Raw genomic sequence first — 17,927 nt, forward strand, 5'->3', positions numbered from 1 at the left:
TTGCAAATTCCTGTATCCTCCTCTGGTGCAATGGCCTTTATTGCAAATACGCCCGCGTCCTAGCGGTATACTAAATGATCATCAATCGGAGTGAGGCTATCGGGTAGAGTTTGTGATGATTTCCAAGAGAGGCTAAGCAAGATAAACCTTTTTTTTTTTAAATCGTTGTCGTCGCCAAAGGTGATAAACTATAGCAGTTCATTCCGACATGAAAGTGGTTTCGTTGAATACAAAGAACATTAAATCAGTCTCTAAGGTGTATGTTGTTGACGAGAATAAGAAGCAGAAACACAAGTCATTCCAGCTATTCTTGGGTCTTGGGACTACCTATCTATTATCACTTCTCGCCTATTGCCTATCGACTATCGCTTTGGGCCATGACAACGTTTCAGTGCTATAAGATGCTTCCGTAGTGTAGTGGTTATCACGTGCGCTTCACACGCGCAAGGTCCTGGGTTCGAACCCCTGCGGAAACATTTTTTCCAACAGATAATGCATTTCTAATGTCTGTAATAACTAAATATATCATACAAACTAAATATATCAAGGGTTTTCCTTAGTTTTCATTGATCAGGATTACTATGTTTTTGATAATCATTGATAACATTACAGCTTTCTTGGATACCCTTTTTCACTATTACTATATTTATTTTACATATTCTAAGATCAAACCCAAAAAAATAACCCAGTGTTCTAAAATGTAAGTTATAGCCAGGACACTTTTCTCTTATGGTAGGATATAGTTAAGGCATCATTGAATACCAATGTCTGTGTTGGTTATTTGATTCTCAAACAAAATGTTAAATTCTGCTGTTTCCGCTGGGGCTCGAACCCAGGACCTTGTGCGTGTTAGGCACACGTGATAACCACTACACTACGGAAACAGATACTGTTCAAAAGTTTCAAATATTAGTTTGATAAAAAGTATCATCACTGATTGTTTTGTTTCATAAGCTATGAGGACGACGAATAAATATAAGAAAAATAAGAAAGTAAAGGAAGTGTGAATTGAAAAGATGAAAGATGAAAGTGTAATAAGAGTATGAATACCTAAGCTGAATCTTTTAGCAGGTGTTATTTCGTGTCATTAATACATATTTGTTGGACTGACCATGGTTCATTTATAACTGACAAAAGGTGGTTGTGGCTGATATTTTGGTAAGTTTCGATTGTGTGCATGGCGTAAATTTATTAAAGAGAAACAATAAAGTTCTATTTTCTTGATTTTAAATCCACTGCTGACTTTTTGAAGCTATTGTTTTGGATAAAACAAAAAAGACCAGTGTAAAACAACATATAAAAGGAGCATGTCTTTCTACACTGAAGTAGCATTTAAAGAAAAGCCATGCATTAATAAGATTTCAATATTTACAGTAATGATTTCAGTGCTCAAATAAGAATAGTTGAAAATTTGTATTGTTTTGAAATAACTATTTTGAGGCGTTGTCTCAGAAAGAAAACTTAAGCCTGACCAGCCCCGTCACCTCATGATAATTGCACACTGATATATTGCAACTGGCTCTACAGCCGTTTGCCTTATTACTTTCATTTATGCATTGGATTTATTAAACATCTTCAAGCAGGGAATCTTTTCAATTATAGACTCCGTGGCGCAACTGATTAGCGCGTTGGACGTCTAATTCAAAGGTTGTGGGTTCGAGTCCCACCGGAGGTGTTTTATTTTTATCCTTCTGCCGAAGCTAAAGGGATAGTAATCCTTTTTAGGTAGCGATACATGGCCTATTGTTCATATTCTACCAAATCTACAAAAGCCGGTATTTTTACCTTGCAGTTCACTTGAGTCAAACAAGGCTTTTAAAATTTAGCGTTAAAAGATTCACAACCCAAGATTATATTACTCTACTTAACTTTTAGAACTACAAAAGTACTGTCTATGATACCCGTTGTCTAAACATTGTCATCGCCAAAGGCGAGTAGGCGATAGGTCATTCCGACATGGAAATGGTTTCGTTTGAATACAAAGAACATGCATTGAATCAGTCATTCCAGCTATTCTTGCAGTGGATCTTGGAATGACCTATCTCCTATTGCTTTTCGCCTATTACCTATCGCCTTTGGCGATGACAACCTTTTATGAAATATATATATATATTGACTTTGTTTCAGGCTAAGGTGACTAATTTAATTGCGAGTAAATTTAGCGATCTTAGCAAGTCACCCGTTTGGCGTCAAAAGTTAAACACTCAGATGTTTCTAAATTGAGCACAAGTAGTGGCTCAAACATTTAGGCTTTTAACGGTAAAGTGTAAATCATTTTTGAGTTATGTTTGCCGCCGTACGGGCCGATTTTCTAACAGTGGTTTTTCACGTGATTATCCTCCTGCTCGCTTAAAACAACAACAACAACAACAAAAACAACAACAACAACAACAACAACAGCACATTATAATTCTCTTGAATGATAAATTGTACAAAATAATTGGTCGGCTACCCGCAACTAGTTTTAAGAACTATTCGACTTCAGATCTGATCTTGGTAAATAGATATTCATAATTCTGTCTACCGAGTCACAAAACAAATCTTGGTCGCAAGTAGTTGTGCGGCAAAATAGGTCGTAAAGTAGTGGGCTTTCGTATCCAGTTTTCACTGATTTTACTGGGGCTACTCAGGAGAGGGGTACAAAGGGTTCGCAATCCCTCCCCCTCCCCGTTTGTGTGTGTGTGTAAGTGTGTGCGTAAGTGTGTGTAAGTGTGTATAAATGTGTGTGTAAGTGTGTATAAGTGTGTGTAAGTAAGTGTAAATGTGTGTAAGTTTGTGTTAATGTGTGTACGTGCGTGTAAGTGTTCGAAAGTTTGTGTAAGTTTGTGTAACTGTGTGTATGTGTGCTTAAATGTGTGTAAGTGTGTGTAATTGTGAGTAAGTGTGTGTAAGTGTGTGTAAGTGTGTGTAAGTGTGTATAAGTGTGTATAAGTGCGTATAAATGTGTGTGTATAAAAGTGTGTTTAAGTGTGTGTAAGTGTTTGTAAGTGTGTGTTTAAGTGTGTGTAAGTGTAAGTGTGTGTATGTGTGTGTAAGTGTGTGTAAGTATGTGTAAGTATTTGTAAATGTTTGTAAGTGTGTGTGTATGTGTGCGTAAGTGTTTGTAAGTGTGTTTACGTGTGTGTACGTGTGTGTAAATGTCCGTAAGTGTGTAAGTGTGTGTAAGTGTTTGTAAGTGTGCGTAAGTATGTGTAAGTGTTTGTAAATGTTTGTAAGTGTGTGTAAGTGTGTGTAAGTGGGTGGAAGTGTATGTGTATGTACATGTGTGTGTAAGTGTGTGTAAGTAAATAAGTAAGTAAGAAACAAAAGACTATATATATAAGAAAAACAGAAGATGGAGAATGATGGAAGTTGTTGGAAACCTGTGAAACCATTAGACTTTGCAGAGATAGCTGGACTGGTACATGCTGAAAAACATGTTATAATAACAATGTATGAAATGTTAACTATATGATAAAGAATTAAAAATACGCACTTCCTCAATTCTCCACAATACTCCAGATTCAAATTCTCTTGATGATACTATGTACTTATTGACTGAATTAGGTCGGGCCGTACGGGAAAATATTTGGCACGAGGTGATGCCGTACAAATGACCGAGTTAAAAATATTTACCCGTAAGGCCCAACCTAACTCAGTCAATAGGCATTTTATCATATGACCCTAAATAAAAAGGATATTTTAAAAGCTGCAAATTATATCAATACGGTCGCAGGTTTCGAGCATGGCCGTACGGATTCGTACGGCCCTGCTCGCTCAAAGTCGTACGGGCCTGCTCACGCCATTTTTCCGATGATTTTTCTAAGAGTAGAGCGCGCGCCCGGGCAGATACCGGTCATATGATATCATATTTTGATGATTTAAGCAGCACTGACTCTGACAATTTACCTTGCGATGCTAACTGAACATTCATTCAAAAGTAGCCCGCTGATATACAAATAACAATCCAACATTAATTTAAGGACGATAAAGCTAGTAAACACGTTTTTAAGTAGCTGTATGCCAAGCAATACGTTCATACTATAAGTAAGGGAAAAAAGAAGAAAATGAAAAAGTTTTTGTTATCGAGATATTATTAACGATTAAACACAAGCGTCTCAACACGTTTTCGATAAAAAAAAAAACGAAAACTGACCTTTACTGATGCGAAAGTAATCATCAAGTAACCGTTAAATGTAACTTTTTTTACAAAACTTAAACTATGCATGTCGTAGCCTCACAAATACGAATACATCAAAATATTTGGAAAAATATTGAGAAATTTAGTCAACTTTATTTATTATTTGTTTTAGTTATGCTCGACAAATTTTGACGTCTACTTTAGGAGTACTTTCTTCATTGTGATCGACTGGACGGACCTTTGGGAAATTATATCGGAAATAGAAGGCGCGCGAGAAACTGAATATTTTACGGCAGTTTTGAATTATTTTGTTTGTCGCTTGTGTTATGGAGGACACTTTCTTGACCTTGAGTACGAAACAGTTCATAAAATTGATTTTTTCCCATATTTTAATGTACTTTTAACTTTCACTTGTGTCTGCTGTCTACTGTGGGCTCCCTGTGGTTATACGCATTGTAAGTGACGTCATAATTTACATTATGATGTCACAGCTCAATTAAAATTTTCTAATTTTTGCAAACGTATAATTTTCATACATTAAAAGTTATTCAATTCTGCTCAATAGTTCATCGAAAGAAAAAGGTCAACGTTTTGCAACGAAAGTCAAAGCTTCCTCTGAAAGTGTCAAAGAAATACATTCTATGGTAAGAAAAAAACATTTTAACTAACGCAAGACACTATTTCTATAAATAAACTGAAAACTATTTTTTACAGGCATTGCCTGATCGACTAAGATCTACCAGGCAGAGGAGCCTTTTAAGAAAAGAAGATGATTCGTCCTGGATTCTCATCATCCTGGGATTTGTACTTCAAATCATTTTATATGTACCCAGACGTATCCTGTCAGGTGTCGGTAAGTCAATCAGCTTCACACTGAAAATACAAAATACTTTCAAAAAACTTCAAATGAGGGTATGGCTAACTGCAGCTCAAACCCTGAAACCCTGAACCCGGACTGATCAAAGTCAGGGCATGGCTAAAACGCAGATCAAATTGAAATTGGAACTATGAAGAGACAGACATGCATATCTTTTTCTTTTACAGTCTCGCTTCTTAAAGATGTCATTATCTTTTGGTCGTTGGTTCTACCATCTCTCAGTAAGGTTGTTCCTGCAGTCATGATCATCTTGAGATTTGTGGTGTACCTTGTTTTATTTGTACCGAGACTCATTTGCACAGCTATAGGTAAGACAAGCAACTTGTCTATAATGTTATTCACTTTTTACCAAGAGAAATAATTGAAACTATGCATGGAGATGCTCCAGCTGCAATCAAATGATTACTGAAATGCAATCAAATGAAGCACGGGTTGAGTGTACTAATGATGTGCTGTCTCTCATCGCTGTGTCTCATCCCGGTGTTAATCCTCGGACCTTGTATCATATGTAAGTAGAGTTGTTGGGTTGGTGTCTCCTGTACTTAGAGAGAGGTTTTCGTAACATTTTTCGCTTTTTTCTTTTATAAATTAAACAAAGCTTTGTTAGATTCCGCAATGTTAATTCAGTTGAACATCGAAAAGAGATGGGAAGTATGTTGAAGCGAAGGAAGCTTTTCCACTTTAAGGAAACTCGCCGTGTACAACCGAGACAGGCCAAGCGTAACTTATAAGTACGAGCAGTCAATGACCGCTGCTTCCGTAACCCCGCAAATTGTGTAACATTTCTTCTAGCTAACTAGCACACACACAACTTATGACTGAACATTAGTAGTGGTCTCAAGTGGAATGTCCATAGCTCAGAACTATTCTGTTATACGTTACATGTATTAGATCTATATTAGAATATGCAAGTCCAGTTGGCAGCTTACCTTAGTGAAGACATAGAACGTCTCCAGAAACGCGCTCAGTACGCATAATATTTTTTGTTAATTTTGTATAGCTTAACGCAATTCAGCCTGTTGCTTTGGCTGCAAGTTTCAAGTTTACTAAATAAAGCATCTATCTATCTTTCATCTATCTATATCGTCATGGCAGAAGCTAATAAATGCAGTGCTTAAAATCAATGCAATCTTTCTTTTTCCAGGAACGCTTTATGATGATGTGAAGTGTTTTCTTTCACTCATTGCTCCTAACAACCAAGTTGTCACAGGAAATACCAGAGAGAACAATAGAAATGGAAATATAAGTATCACTGGAAAAGGCAATGAAACTGAATGCAAGGAACAAAGAGAAAAAGGAAAGGAGGAAAGAAATCCTGACAAAGAAAACGCTGCTCAATCACGTGACCAGCTGGGCGTGGCAGCGTCCAGGAAAACGGCATGCGAGAAAGCTCCTGAACAACATCAACCAACTGCTGCCAAGAAACATGCTGCACCTAAACAAGATCGCGTCACGACCCAAGGAATCCTGATTGGTTGCTGTCTCGCTGACCAACCAATAGTAGAAAAGGTGAATGATGAAAAAGCAAAGAAGAAGCCAAGAAGAAGACGCAAGAACAAAACAGCAAAATCAGCAGGGAAACAAACCACAGCTGTTGTAACTGAGATGGAGCAGACCAGTTCAGTTGCGGTGAAACAGGATGAAGTATTATCGACGAAAATAGGTATTATGAATGGGAATACCATGAAACTATTCAAATCAATCATCCAGGAATTTATTTTTTGAGCGTCCTTAAATTTCATTTAACCCTAAAACAACCTCTGGGCTGATCAAAGTCAGGACACGGCTAACTCACAGATCAAACCTTGAAACAACCTCTGGGCTGATCAAAGTCAGGGCACGGCTAACTCACAGATAGAAGCATGAAAAAACATCTGGGTTGATCTAAGTAAGGACGTGGCTAACTCACAGATTGAACTCTAACTCAACACTCTGGGCTGATCTAAGTAATGACATGGCTAACTCAAAGATTAAACCCTGAAACAACTTCTGGGCTGATCTAAGTCAAGGTATGGCTAACTCACAGATCAAACCTTGACTCAACCTTTGGGCTGACCTTAGTTAAGTCATTCTCACTGATCGTATAATGGGTATTGTGAGGAAGCGGAAAATCGAAAGTATGCCTGGAGGACAGAATTCCTCCAATCAATTGTGGACAAACACAAAATACCCCAAGGCCCCAGGGTTGAGAGGCGAATGCACTAAATAAAACAGGAGTAATAACGTAATCTATATTTTCCGGCTTATTTTCAGAAAGTTGTCCACTGAAGAACACCACATGTACAGCAACAGCAGCACCAACGCAATGCAACACCTACCATGCTTCTACTAGAAGACGAACCCGTCGCAGTTACAACTTGGGATCCTACATAACGTACGAACAAAAGAAACAATTGTTCGCTAAAAAGAAACAACACAAATAGACTGACTGACAAGGTTTCATCCACGACATGGTTCAACTGGCTTTTGTTTCCATCATATCTATCTTATTTGAATGTTTCGTCTTTCAGGGGTGGGTCGTCTGTAGGGTGATTCAGGTCGATTCGTCCCAGGCCTCCTCATACACAGCAATCGAACCCTCCAAGTGTCAACTGCGAACCCTCTATTTAGAAAATATCCCGATACAAAATATTTTTAACTGCACAAAGACTCCTATCGGCTGTTCGAAGAACACTTAGCAAAAGTCTTGGATCTGCACCTGGTCTTAATTGTCATCCATGCATCAGAAGAAGAATGCTTATTCGGGGTGTGTTTATACATACATTAACAATTCAATCAAATCAAAAGAATGACCTCTGGTTTTGAATAATCTTATATTTTTATCTTCATAATTCGATAAAGTTGCTCTTGTAATACATATACGATAAGAAAACAAGCTTTCGGACTAAACTTCCATTATTAAGTGATAAAATGAAACTTATTGAATGATGTGTTGTTTGTAATGATTTTCTGTAAAATTGTGACGTCATAGGAAGACGGACTATCGGGGTCCGAAACGAAAAGTGAGTTCTATAAAGATATTTCTTGCTTTTTCTTCGTAACATAGTTAATAGAGGGGAATGGTTAGGAAATCCTTTTGATATAACTTTGTTCGCTTTTTTCAAGCGTGACCGTGCACAATCCTTTGTTTTACTATTGTTTTACTATTGTTGGCAATGGCTGAGTGAACAGACCAAAATCTTTTCAAAATACTTAAAGATTTATAAAAGATATTTGAATATTCCTTACAACAATCCCATAAACAAAGTTTATGTTTACTTATTTTGCAATTTCGGATGAGCATAAATCAAACATTGTGCACCGTCAAGACCGGTTCAACATCAAAAGCGAACAAAGACCTGATAACAATAGGTTTCCTAACCATTCCCATTAACTATGTTCGTAACAGGATTTGTTCTCCAAAATTCTAATTGTTTCAGGTGGAGGTTCCAGAACATTTTCGCCTTATTTTAGCCCGGAAATACGTCACAACTTAACAGCCCTGTTAGTCAGATAGCATGCGCATATTAACTTAGAAGTCTGGGTGGGGTAATTCGACGCTAAATAACTTCTGGACCCGATCGCGAATCAACGAATAGTTACCTGATTTCTTGAACTTTACTATAATTTATTAGAGAAGATTTTCAGTGCAATACGACATACTTTTGAACTTTTCATGGCAACCGTTTTTCGAAAGGAATCTTTACTTAAATGTCGAGCATATTTTGATTGCTGTGTTAAATTTAGCAAGTATTTAGTAACAAAATGTGCCTAATATTAGATCTAGATCATTACTATTTCCAACCATTTTTCATCCTCTAACTTGTTTGCTCTGACTTTCCAATAATGTTGATCGACTTTTGCTAGCTTGATCGTATCAAAAGGTAAGAAAAAAAAAACGTGGATTGGTCCGATTGACGTGGATAACAGTACGACGGCACAGCAATCAGGGTGTCTTTTTTAGAATATTACGTTTTTCAATGAGAAGCTTTGACTGCGAACGCTCTTACTTTTCTCTCCAGACTGAGTAAAAATGAGTCTCTTGGGATTTCTGTGAGAAGCACATCTAAAAAGCAATTGAATTTAGATAGATAGATAGATAGATACTTTATTAACGTGTCAAGAAAATAACTAGCTGAGGGAAAACCCTCTACTAATAGGGGACACCTAAGGTATAATAATAAAATAAAATCATAAGATATACAATGATATTAATTAAGACTAAAAATTAATTCAATAAAGTACTAAAAAATTATTTCATAAATATAAAATATAAAATATAAATATTCTAATGTTTTGATAATAATGTAATAAAAATCCTAATTAGCCTTTCAACTATTACACAAAAAACACCCTCTACATCCGTTGTCAATTAAAGATGTCAGGGTCTTTTTTACGGATGCGATTTTTAAAATCACCTAAAGATTTGGTTAATCTGTCTTTTTTGTCTAATTTGCTCCACAGTATGGGACCTAGATATCTAAGGGAATGTTGGGAAAGGGTGCGATGGCCGTGGCAAAGAGATGCACAGCTGCTTCAATGAGAAGCACATATAAAAAGCAATCGAATTTGTTGGTAGTTGGAACAATATGCGAAATACCAAGACTTCACAGGAATCATTTGTAAACGCATCCCCGCCATGCTTTATGAATGTTGTACGTGTTCGCCCCGGGTCCTCAGCATCCCATGATTCAAGATGGCCGCCGTATCAATGAGTAGAAAGGTCTGATTGAAAATTAACGACGTGAACTATGAAATATAGGCAGGGTGATGAGGTACCTGGCTTTTAATCATTTATCAATATTTCAGGAAAGCTTGCTGTGGGATATCAAACCATTGTAATCATTTTACAAGGAAAACCAATCATTTCTTTGGACTTTGGAGAATATACTAAACTTCCATAATGGCCCCTCGGCATTCCATAATGTCTTATTTAAAACAATAGAATAGCTGTTATTAGAGATGAGCTCGCAATGAGATATTCTTTTGTTTTAAGAATAATACAAGTGAGGCTATAGGGTCGATACAATGCTTGTTGTCTCAGTTGCATCTCATTGGCATACATCCATAATATCTGCTATTCAAGATGGCCTCCGTATCAGTAAATAGATACATTAGGACTATTCAAAAGTATGGAGGGAGGGGGAGGGGGCATATACGCGGACATAAGATTCCTTTTGCTTAAAAAGTAGATTTGCTAGCCCGAATGTTTTCTGTAATTAGTTTGTTTCTTGATTTTAATAGGACCATACCTCCAGAACCAGTGCTGAAGCGCAGTATGGCAGCGCGAAGCATTTACGGCTATGCCGGAGATTTCGGCCCCGACACCGCTATCCGAGGATGCACAGACTGATCAGGAAGCTCGGCCGAAGCCTAAGGGAGAGGTTAGTCGGCCCCTAGACCGTAGATGATTAACCCCTTGCTATGAACAGCTGACCCAAAGTTCCAACTATGTCGCTGGAGCCTATGAACCTTAAAAAAACTCCTTTCCATGTGGGATGCATGAATTATGACCTGAATTTAAAAAAAATTAATCAAAGATAAAAAACAGTAAAAAAATAAATACAAAATACAAAATACAAAGAATCCTGATCGATGAAAAAATCCTGATCGATGAAAAAGACCGATGATGTTTGGTTTCAAAGAAAACTCTTACGATACAAAATATCTCCCAGCTAGGCTGTTGCTACGCTGATAGCATTGAGTAAACACAACTCGCGCACTCAACCCATGGAAGCTGTGCGCGGGCTCAACCCATGGAAACTGACGTCATGAAATACCTTATGATGTCACAGCTTATTATCGTTTTCAATTACATAATTACATTATTCAGCTAAATAATTTATAGAATCCCATAGCTGAAAAAAAAAAAAAAAAACCACGCGCGCTGATTGGCTAGAGATGACTTACTTAAAATCTAAAAATAAATCAAAGAACAAATGAAATAAGTCAGATATATCATTATTATTTATGACGAGTTTGTTGTGATTTTTTCCAGAGCCCAAGCAATAAATACCTATTTTTTAAAAAACACGTCGTTACGAAATGCGATAGGCGATAGGCGATAGCAGGTCATTCAGACATGGAAGTGGTTTCGTTGAATATAAAGAATATTGCATCAACATTGATCAACATCAATATTGAATATTGTCTCAACACTAAAGTACATGTTGTTGACGAGAATAAGAAGCAGAAACACAAGTCATTCCAGCTATTCTTGGATCTTGGAATGACCTATCTATTATCACTTCTCGCCTATTGCCTATCGCTTTTGGCAACGACAACGTTTCAGTGCTATAAGATGTTTCCGTAGTGTAGTGGTTATCACGTGCGCTTCACACGCGCAAGGTCCTGGGTTCGAACCCCAGCGGAAACATTTTTTTCAACAGATAATGCATTTTTAATGTCTTTAATAACTAAACATGCACATACAGACTAAATATATCAAGGTTTTTCCTTAGTTTTCATTGATCTAGATTACTATGTTATTGCCAATCATTGATAACATTACAGCTTTCTTGGATACCCTTCTTCACTATTACTTTATTTATTTTACATATTCTAAAATCTAACCTATGTAAGTTATAGCCGGGACACTTTTCTCTTGTGTTAGGATATAGTTAAGGCATCATTGAATACCAATGTCTGTGTTGGTTATTTCATTCTAAACAAAATGCAAAATTCTGCTGTTTCCGCTGGGGTTAAAACAAAACTAAATACATCAAAGTTTTTCCTTTGTTTTTATTGATCTAGATTACTATGTTTTTGATAATTATTGATAACATTACAGCTTTCTTGTATACCCCTTTTCACTATTACTATATTTATTTTACATGTTCTAAAATCAAACCAACAAAAATAGCCCAGCGTTCTAAAATGTAAGTTACAGCCAGGACACTTTTCTAGTAGTATACAAATATGAAATGGGATATGGGGTTTTATGAATAATGAGTTGTAGCTTTGTTGTTGTTTGATCTTTGTACTAGGATCTTTTACTAAAATTCACTACATTAACCGGAAACATTCGCCGACCACCATAGGATTTGTCAAGGAGGTAGTTCGAGAAGGTTAAGCGATGAAGAAGCTTTTTCGAAGCCTAAAAAGCGAAAAATTCAAAGTGGAGGAGGAGATATCGAGAATGAGGATAATCAAGAACATGTTGAGTCCGCCATTGACGGCCACCTAAAAGCATATACACTGAAACCGAACAAGACGGGAAAATATGATCTCTCCCTTACACTACGAGGAAAAAAGAAAACTATACTCGGAAGATTACGAAGAGAGCTAGTGAGGAAGCGAAGCGTAAAATGGTTTTCGTGCATTCAAGTTCGAATGACAAAAACCTCCTCGGATTTAGAAGAAGTTACTACAAACCCCCACTTTCGAAGCTCCACCATGACCGCTCTTAGACCAGACCAGATTGAAAAGCAGTTTGACCAGGCCACTGAAAAAATCAAGAAAAGTTTCTTAGAGTATCAGAGAGAGGGAAGTGGATGGCGGTTTGATCAAGTATTAAATCTCACTTTGAATGTGGCGAGCTACAAACCGTTAATCGGCTCCAGCTACCTCGAACTGCCTAAGATACTAAGGGATAAGAAGGCGGTGCTGAACATCAAAAACAACGATCAAAAGTGCTTTCTTTGGTCTGTACTAGCCGCCAAACGCCCCGTTCATTGGCGAAATCAACCTCACCGTCCGAGTCACTACCAGCAGTATAAAGAAGAGTTCAACGTTTCGGGGATAGAGTTTCCTGTAAAAGTCAATCAAGTACGTAAATTTGAAAAACAGAACCCAACCACCAGCATTAATGTTGTTGGGTATGGAGACGGAGAACTGTCCCCGCTTTATATTACAGAAAATAAGAAGGTATTTCATGTTAATTTGTTATTATTTTCTGATGGAGATCAGAGTCATTATTGCTTAGTTAACAATCTAAGTCGGCTACTAGGTGACCGGACCAAGCACAATGGTCAAACATATTATTGCAGTTATTGTTTTCACGGTTTTGTTCGGGAAGATTTATTGCAAGAGCATGAACTTTTATGTTCAAAACATGGGCCTCAGAAAATCAAATTACCTTGTGAGGATAATAAGATTTTAAGGTTTAAGGATATACAAAAACAGCTTAGAGTTCCAGTTGTAATTTACGCTGATTTTGAGACATTACTGGTTCCTTGTGATCAAGACCAGGTAGACTCGAATTTTAGTTATACTTTAAAAGTTGTTGCGCGTGAGTGTAATCTTGATCACTAATTCCCTCCCCCCTTAAACTACTAAAAAATGCCTCCTTGGTAGGAAGTGCCCCTTCATTGAATCTACTAAAGCTATCAATATATTCGTAAGGGTATACTCCCTTTCTAAGCAAATACGGAACTTTATCAACCACTGTGTATCTCTTCAATATCTGAAACTTATCGCGACCCTCTTTTGCTAAATTAGAAACAAGACTTTCAAGAGATGAATTCATGAACTGCAAGGAATCAATAAACTCGAGGTTTCCTACAGAGAATGCAATGTATTTTTCCGCGTTGTTGGGAATACAATTGATTTCGTGTTCCTTGAGTTTACCAAGACCCTGCATAAGAAGGTGGGAATCAAATCCGCGAGAGTTGTGAAAAATCACTGGAATTTTACCTGTAAATTTATAATTTATATTACACTCGTTGTGAGCAGCCCCCCGAAAATCCCCCGTTAAATGATTGTGGTCGCGGACTCTATCTACACCCAACTCACCTTTACATATGTGACATAGTGTCGCCTCTTGAAAAGCCTGTTCTTCTTCTGCGGCAATATTCATGGGTACGGCATGCTTCAGTGTTTCTGAAATACGCTTTTCTTCTTCTATGAGACACTCCAAAAACTTATCCACACAATTCTCACCCTGATAAAGAACGGGGGCCTTACAGTACTCTTCTAGATCCGAAACAATACAGTAGCAGAAACCACTGGGTTGGTGATGCTGGGTTTTTAAAGTATAACTAAAATTCGAGTCTACCTGGTCTTGATCACAAGGAACCAGTAATGTCTCAAAATCAGCGTAAATTACAACTGGAACTCTAAGCTGTTTTTGTATATCCTTAAACCTTAAAATCTTATTATCCTCACAAGGTAATTTGATTTTCTGAGGCCCATGTTTTGAACATAAAAGTTCATGCTCTTGCAATAAATCTTCCCGAACAAAACCGTGAAAACAATAACTGCAATAATATGTTTGACCATTGTGCTTGGTCCGGTCACCTAGTAGCCGACTTAGATCGTTAACTAAGCAATAATGACTCTGATCTCCATCAGAAAATAATAACAAATTAACATGAAATACCTTCTTATTTTCTGTAATATAAAGCGGGGACAGTTCTCCGTCTCCATACCCAACAACATTAATGCTGGTGGTTGGGTTCTGTTTTTCAAATTTACGTACTTGATTGACTTTTACAGGAAACTCTATCCCCGAAACGTTGAACTCTTCTTTATACTGCTGGTAGTGACTCGGACGGTGAGGTTGATTTCGCCAATGAACGGGGCGTTTGGCGGCTAGTACAGACCAAAGAAAGCACTTTTGATCGTTGTTTTTGATGTTCAGCACCGCCTTCTTATCCCTTAGTATCTTAGGCAGTTCGAGGTAGCTGGAGCCGATTAACGGTTTGTAGCTCGCCACATTCAAAGTGAGATTTAATACTTGATCAAACCGCCATCCACTTCCCTCTCTCTGATACTCTAAGAAACTTTTCTTGATTTTTTCAGTGGCCTGGTCAAACTGCTTTTCAATCTGGTCTGGTCTAAGAGCGGTCATGGTGGAGCTTCGAAAGTGGGGGTTTGTAGTAACTTCTTCTAAATCCGAGGAGGTTTTTGTCATTCGAACTTGAATGCACGAAAACCATTTTACGCTTCGCTTCCTCACTAGCTCTCTTCGTAATCTTCCGAGTATAGTTTTCTTTTTTCCTCGTAGTGTAAGGGAGAGATCATATTTTCCCGTCTTGTTCGGTTTCAGTGTATATGCTTTTAGGTGGCCGTCAATGGCGGACTCAACATGTTCTTGATTATCCTCATTCTCGATATCTCCTCCTCCACTTTGAATTTTTCGCTTTTTAGGCTTCGAAAAAGCTTCTTCATCGCTTAACCTTCTCGAACTACCTCCTTGACAAATCCTATGGTGGTCGGCGAATGTTTCCGGTTAATGTAGTGAATTTTAGTAAAAGATCCTAGTACAAAGATCAAACAACAACAAAGCTACAACTCATTATTCATAAAACCCCATATCCCATTTCAAACACACTTGCTACCAAAACAAAAGATCCTTTCGAGTATTTAACCAGTTAATTATTTCAACACGTCCTTCAAACACTTTCAGATTCAAAGTAAGCCAATCATAATTCTTATTTAACGTCTTTGCTAATTAAACACATCATCCTAACAAAAAGGCTTCAAAAGTAGGCCCAATCAGAACGCTCGTCCGACGTCTTTTGACTTCTAAAGGCTAGACTCATTAATTCATAACTCCTAAACACCAGTCGCCGAAACAAAGGATTTAATTCTCTCCAACAAAAGCTTCCTGCCAATTAAACATTAGTCAGTGATTCCGACAAAGGCGGTTTAGGCGATATAAACCAATTAAAACATGAGTACAGCTTCTTATTTAAGTCCGCTAATTAAACATGTCATTCTAACAAAAGAGTTCAGCTCATTAATTCAAAAACTTCGTTTTTTAAACAAAGGATTTTGAAATGTGTTTTAAAACACCTTCCCCAAACCTTTCCAGGCCCCGATTTCGATCAGAACCTCTACTCGGGCGGCCGGCCGGTCTTCCCATGATGGTTGGATGTAGATCACCCCTCCCCCTCCCCGAAAAATTAGACCATAAACTTGAGCTCATTGATTCAAAAGCTATCACTCATTAATTCATAAAATCAGCTCTTGCTGAAACAAAGGATTTTGAATTTTATCTAAAATCTCCTGAAATCTTTATATCCCACCCCGATTCCGGTAGTAACCTTTGGTCGGACCATCGACCGGTCTTCCCGTGATGGTTGATCGTAGACCACCCCTCCCCTTGCCTGAAAATTAGACCGGCGCCAGAGAACAATAGGCGGCGCAAAAAGAACAATAGGCGCCGTGGCGCAGAACTCTCATTTGTATACTACTTTTTCTCTTATGTTAGGATATGGTTAAGGCATCATTGAATACCAATGTCTGTGTTGGTTATTTGATTCTCACACAAAATGCAAAATTCTGCTGTTTCCGCTGAGGTTCCAACCGTCTTAGGCACACGTGATATCCACTACACTACGGAAACAGATTCTGTTTAAAAGTTAAAATATTAATTTGATAAAAAGTTCATCTCTGATTGTTTTGTTTCATATTGGAAGCTATGAGGACGACGAATAAATATAATAAAAATAAGAAAGTAAAGGAAGTGTCAATTGAAAAGATGAAAGTATGATAAGCGAGTGCCAGTGAATACGTAAGCTAAATCTTTTAGCATGTGTTATTTCATGTCATTAATTGATGGTTTTCACGTCGGCCATGTTGGAGGACTTTAACAAAAGAATTGTCAATGAATTCTTTTTTTTATATCCTCCAACATGGCCGCCGTGTCTTTTGTTATTTAATTCTTTTGGGAGAGGTACTGAACCTGGTACTTTTCGCTGTTCTCGTAAACGTTGTTATACTTGTCCTCACATAGCCTCTCACACTTCTGTTGTCGGTCCTAAATCAACTGTTAAAATCACTGACCATTTTGTTTGTACCACTTCTAATGTTGTATATTGTATTAAATGTACCCGCTGTAATCTTTTGTATGTGGGCGAGACTGGCCGCCGTCTTGGTGATCGCATTTGCAATCATCTTTATGATATTCGCAATAACGATCCCACCAAACCAGTTTCCCGCCATTTTAATCTAGCTAACCATTTTCTTTCTGACTTCATTGTTTTCGGTCTTTCTTTGCTTAACGGCAACAATGATTGTCGCAAGACCAAAGAAATGCGGCTTATTCACCTATTGGGCACTCTTAGTCCCAACGGGATTAATGAACGCTTTACTTTCAACTAACCTTTTCTTTTGTCTTTTGATTGTTTGTTTTTGTTTCCTTGCCTACCTTGCTCTCATTGGTTTCTTTTGTCTTATTCTATCATATATAGACTCCTTTCTACCACTTCTTTCTCTTTTACTCCGACGAAGGACTAGCGTCCGAAACGTCAGTAAGTTTTTTCATCTTTTCACGGTGTATGATTTACCTTTTCATCATTACTATTCAAAAAAGCATTTGATTTATGTAATTGATTTGTTTGACATCTTCAAGCAGGTTTGAAAATTATCAATCACAGCCTCCGTGGCGCAATGGATTAGCGCGTTGGACTTCTAATTCAAAGGTTGTGGGTTCGAGTCCCACCGGAGGTGATATTTTTTTACCCTTTTAACCTTACCTTCATGGGGCCTAATGTTTTCGCATTTCAGACCACGTGTCATTCTTTTCAGAATAAGATTCTTTGAACTCATCGGCATGATCGTGACGTGATCTGAAATGGAAAGCATTTATATGCCGAAGCTAATGGCCTATTGTTTATTTATTCTACAGTGCAGTTTATATTTCGCCTTACCCTACTCCCGTGCGTGACGTTCACTTGTGACGTTCACTCTTTCCGTCTTAAGCCGCTCTGTTTGCACTGACGATTTTTGCTGCGATTTTTGTGGCAATTCTTGGAAATATAAAATCTTTTGTCTCATCCTTCAAAAGAGACATTCGTCTATAGGAAAATCTTGGTATCCTGAATAAACTTTACAACTATATTCTTTACCATTATTTATTATGGACAGAATCGCAGAAAAAATCGCAGCAAAATGAATAAACGGAACACAGCCGTACTACCATGGTCTCATTGTGGGAACAAATGGAATACTGCAGCCTGCTCTGCTTTGATACTTTAGACCATGGTAGTAAGGCAAAAGCGTTTA

At 37.6% G+C, this 17,927-nt stretch overlaps 1 protein-coding gene and 4 non-coding genes across 5 annotated transcripts; 3 read left to right on the plus strand and 2 right to left on the minus strand.

Moving 5' to 3' along the window:
* The first annotated feature begins 403 nt into the window (after positions 1-403).
* Trnav-cac (transfer RNA valine (anticodon CAC)) lies at positions 404-476 on the plus strand. Its single transcript has one exon. It is a non-coding gene; the product is annotated as a tRNA-Val (tRNA).
* Positions 477-811: 335 nt separating this feature from the next.
* Positions 812-884, minus strand: Trnav-aac (transfer RNA valine (anticodon AAC)). Its single transcript has one exon. It is a non-coding gene; the product is annotated as a tRNA-Val (tRNA).
* A 10,395-nt stretch (positions 885-11,279) lies between these two features.
* Positions 11,280-11,352, plus strand: Trnav-cac (transfer RNA valine (anticodon CAC)). The gene has a single exon. It is a non-coding gene; the product is annotated as a tRNA-Val (tRNA).
* Positions 11,353-13,179: 1,827 nt separating this feature from the next.
* On the minus strand, positions 13,180-15,265 carry LOC148904280 (uncharacterized). The gene has a single exon (XM_089025505.1). The coding sequence runs from the start codon at positions 14,827-14,829 to the stop codon at positions 13,180-13,182; it is 1,650 nt and encodes a 549-aa protein (XP_088881631.1). The 5' UTR covers positions 14,830-15,265.
* A 2,033-nt stretch (positions 15,266-17,298) lies between these two features.
* Trnar-ucu (transfer RNA arginine (anticodon UCU)) lies at positions 17,299-17,372 on the plus strand. Its single transcript has one exon. It is a non-coding gene; the product is annotated as a tRNA-Arg (tRNA).
* The last annotated feature ends 555 nt before the right edge of the window (positions 17,373-17,927 follow it).

The sequence above is a fragment of the Actinia tenebrosa genome, unplaced genomic scaffold, assembly GCF_029948245.1.
Source record: "Actinia tenebrosa isolate PJP-AT-01 unplaced genomic scaffold, QUT_ActTen_1.0 utg344__unscaffolded, whole genome shotgun sequence".
NCBI lineage: Eukaryota > Metazoa > Cnidaria > Anthozoa > Actiniaria > Actiniidae > Actinia > Actinia tenebrosa.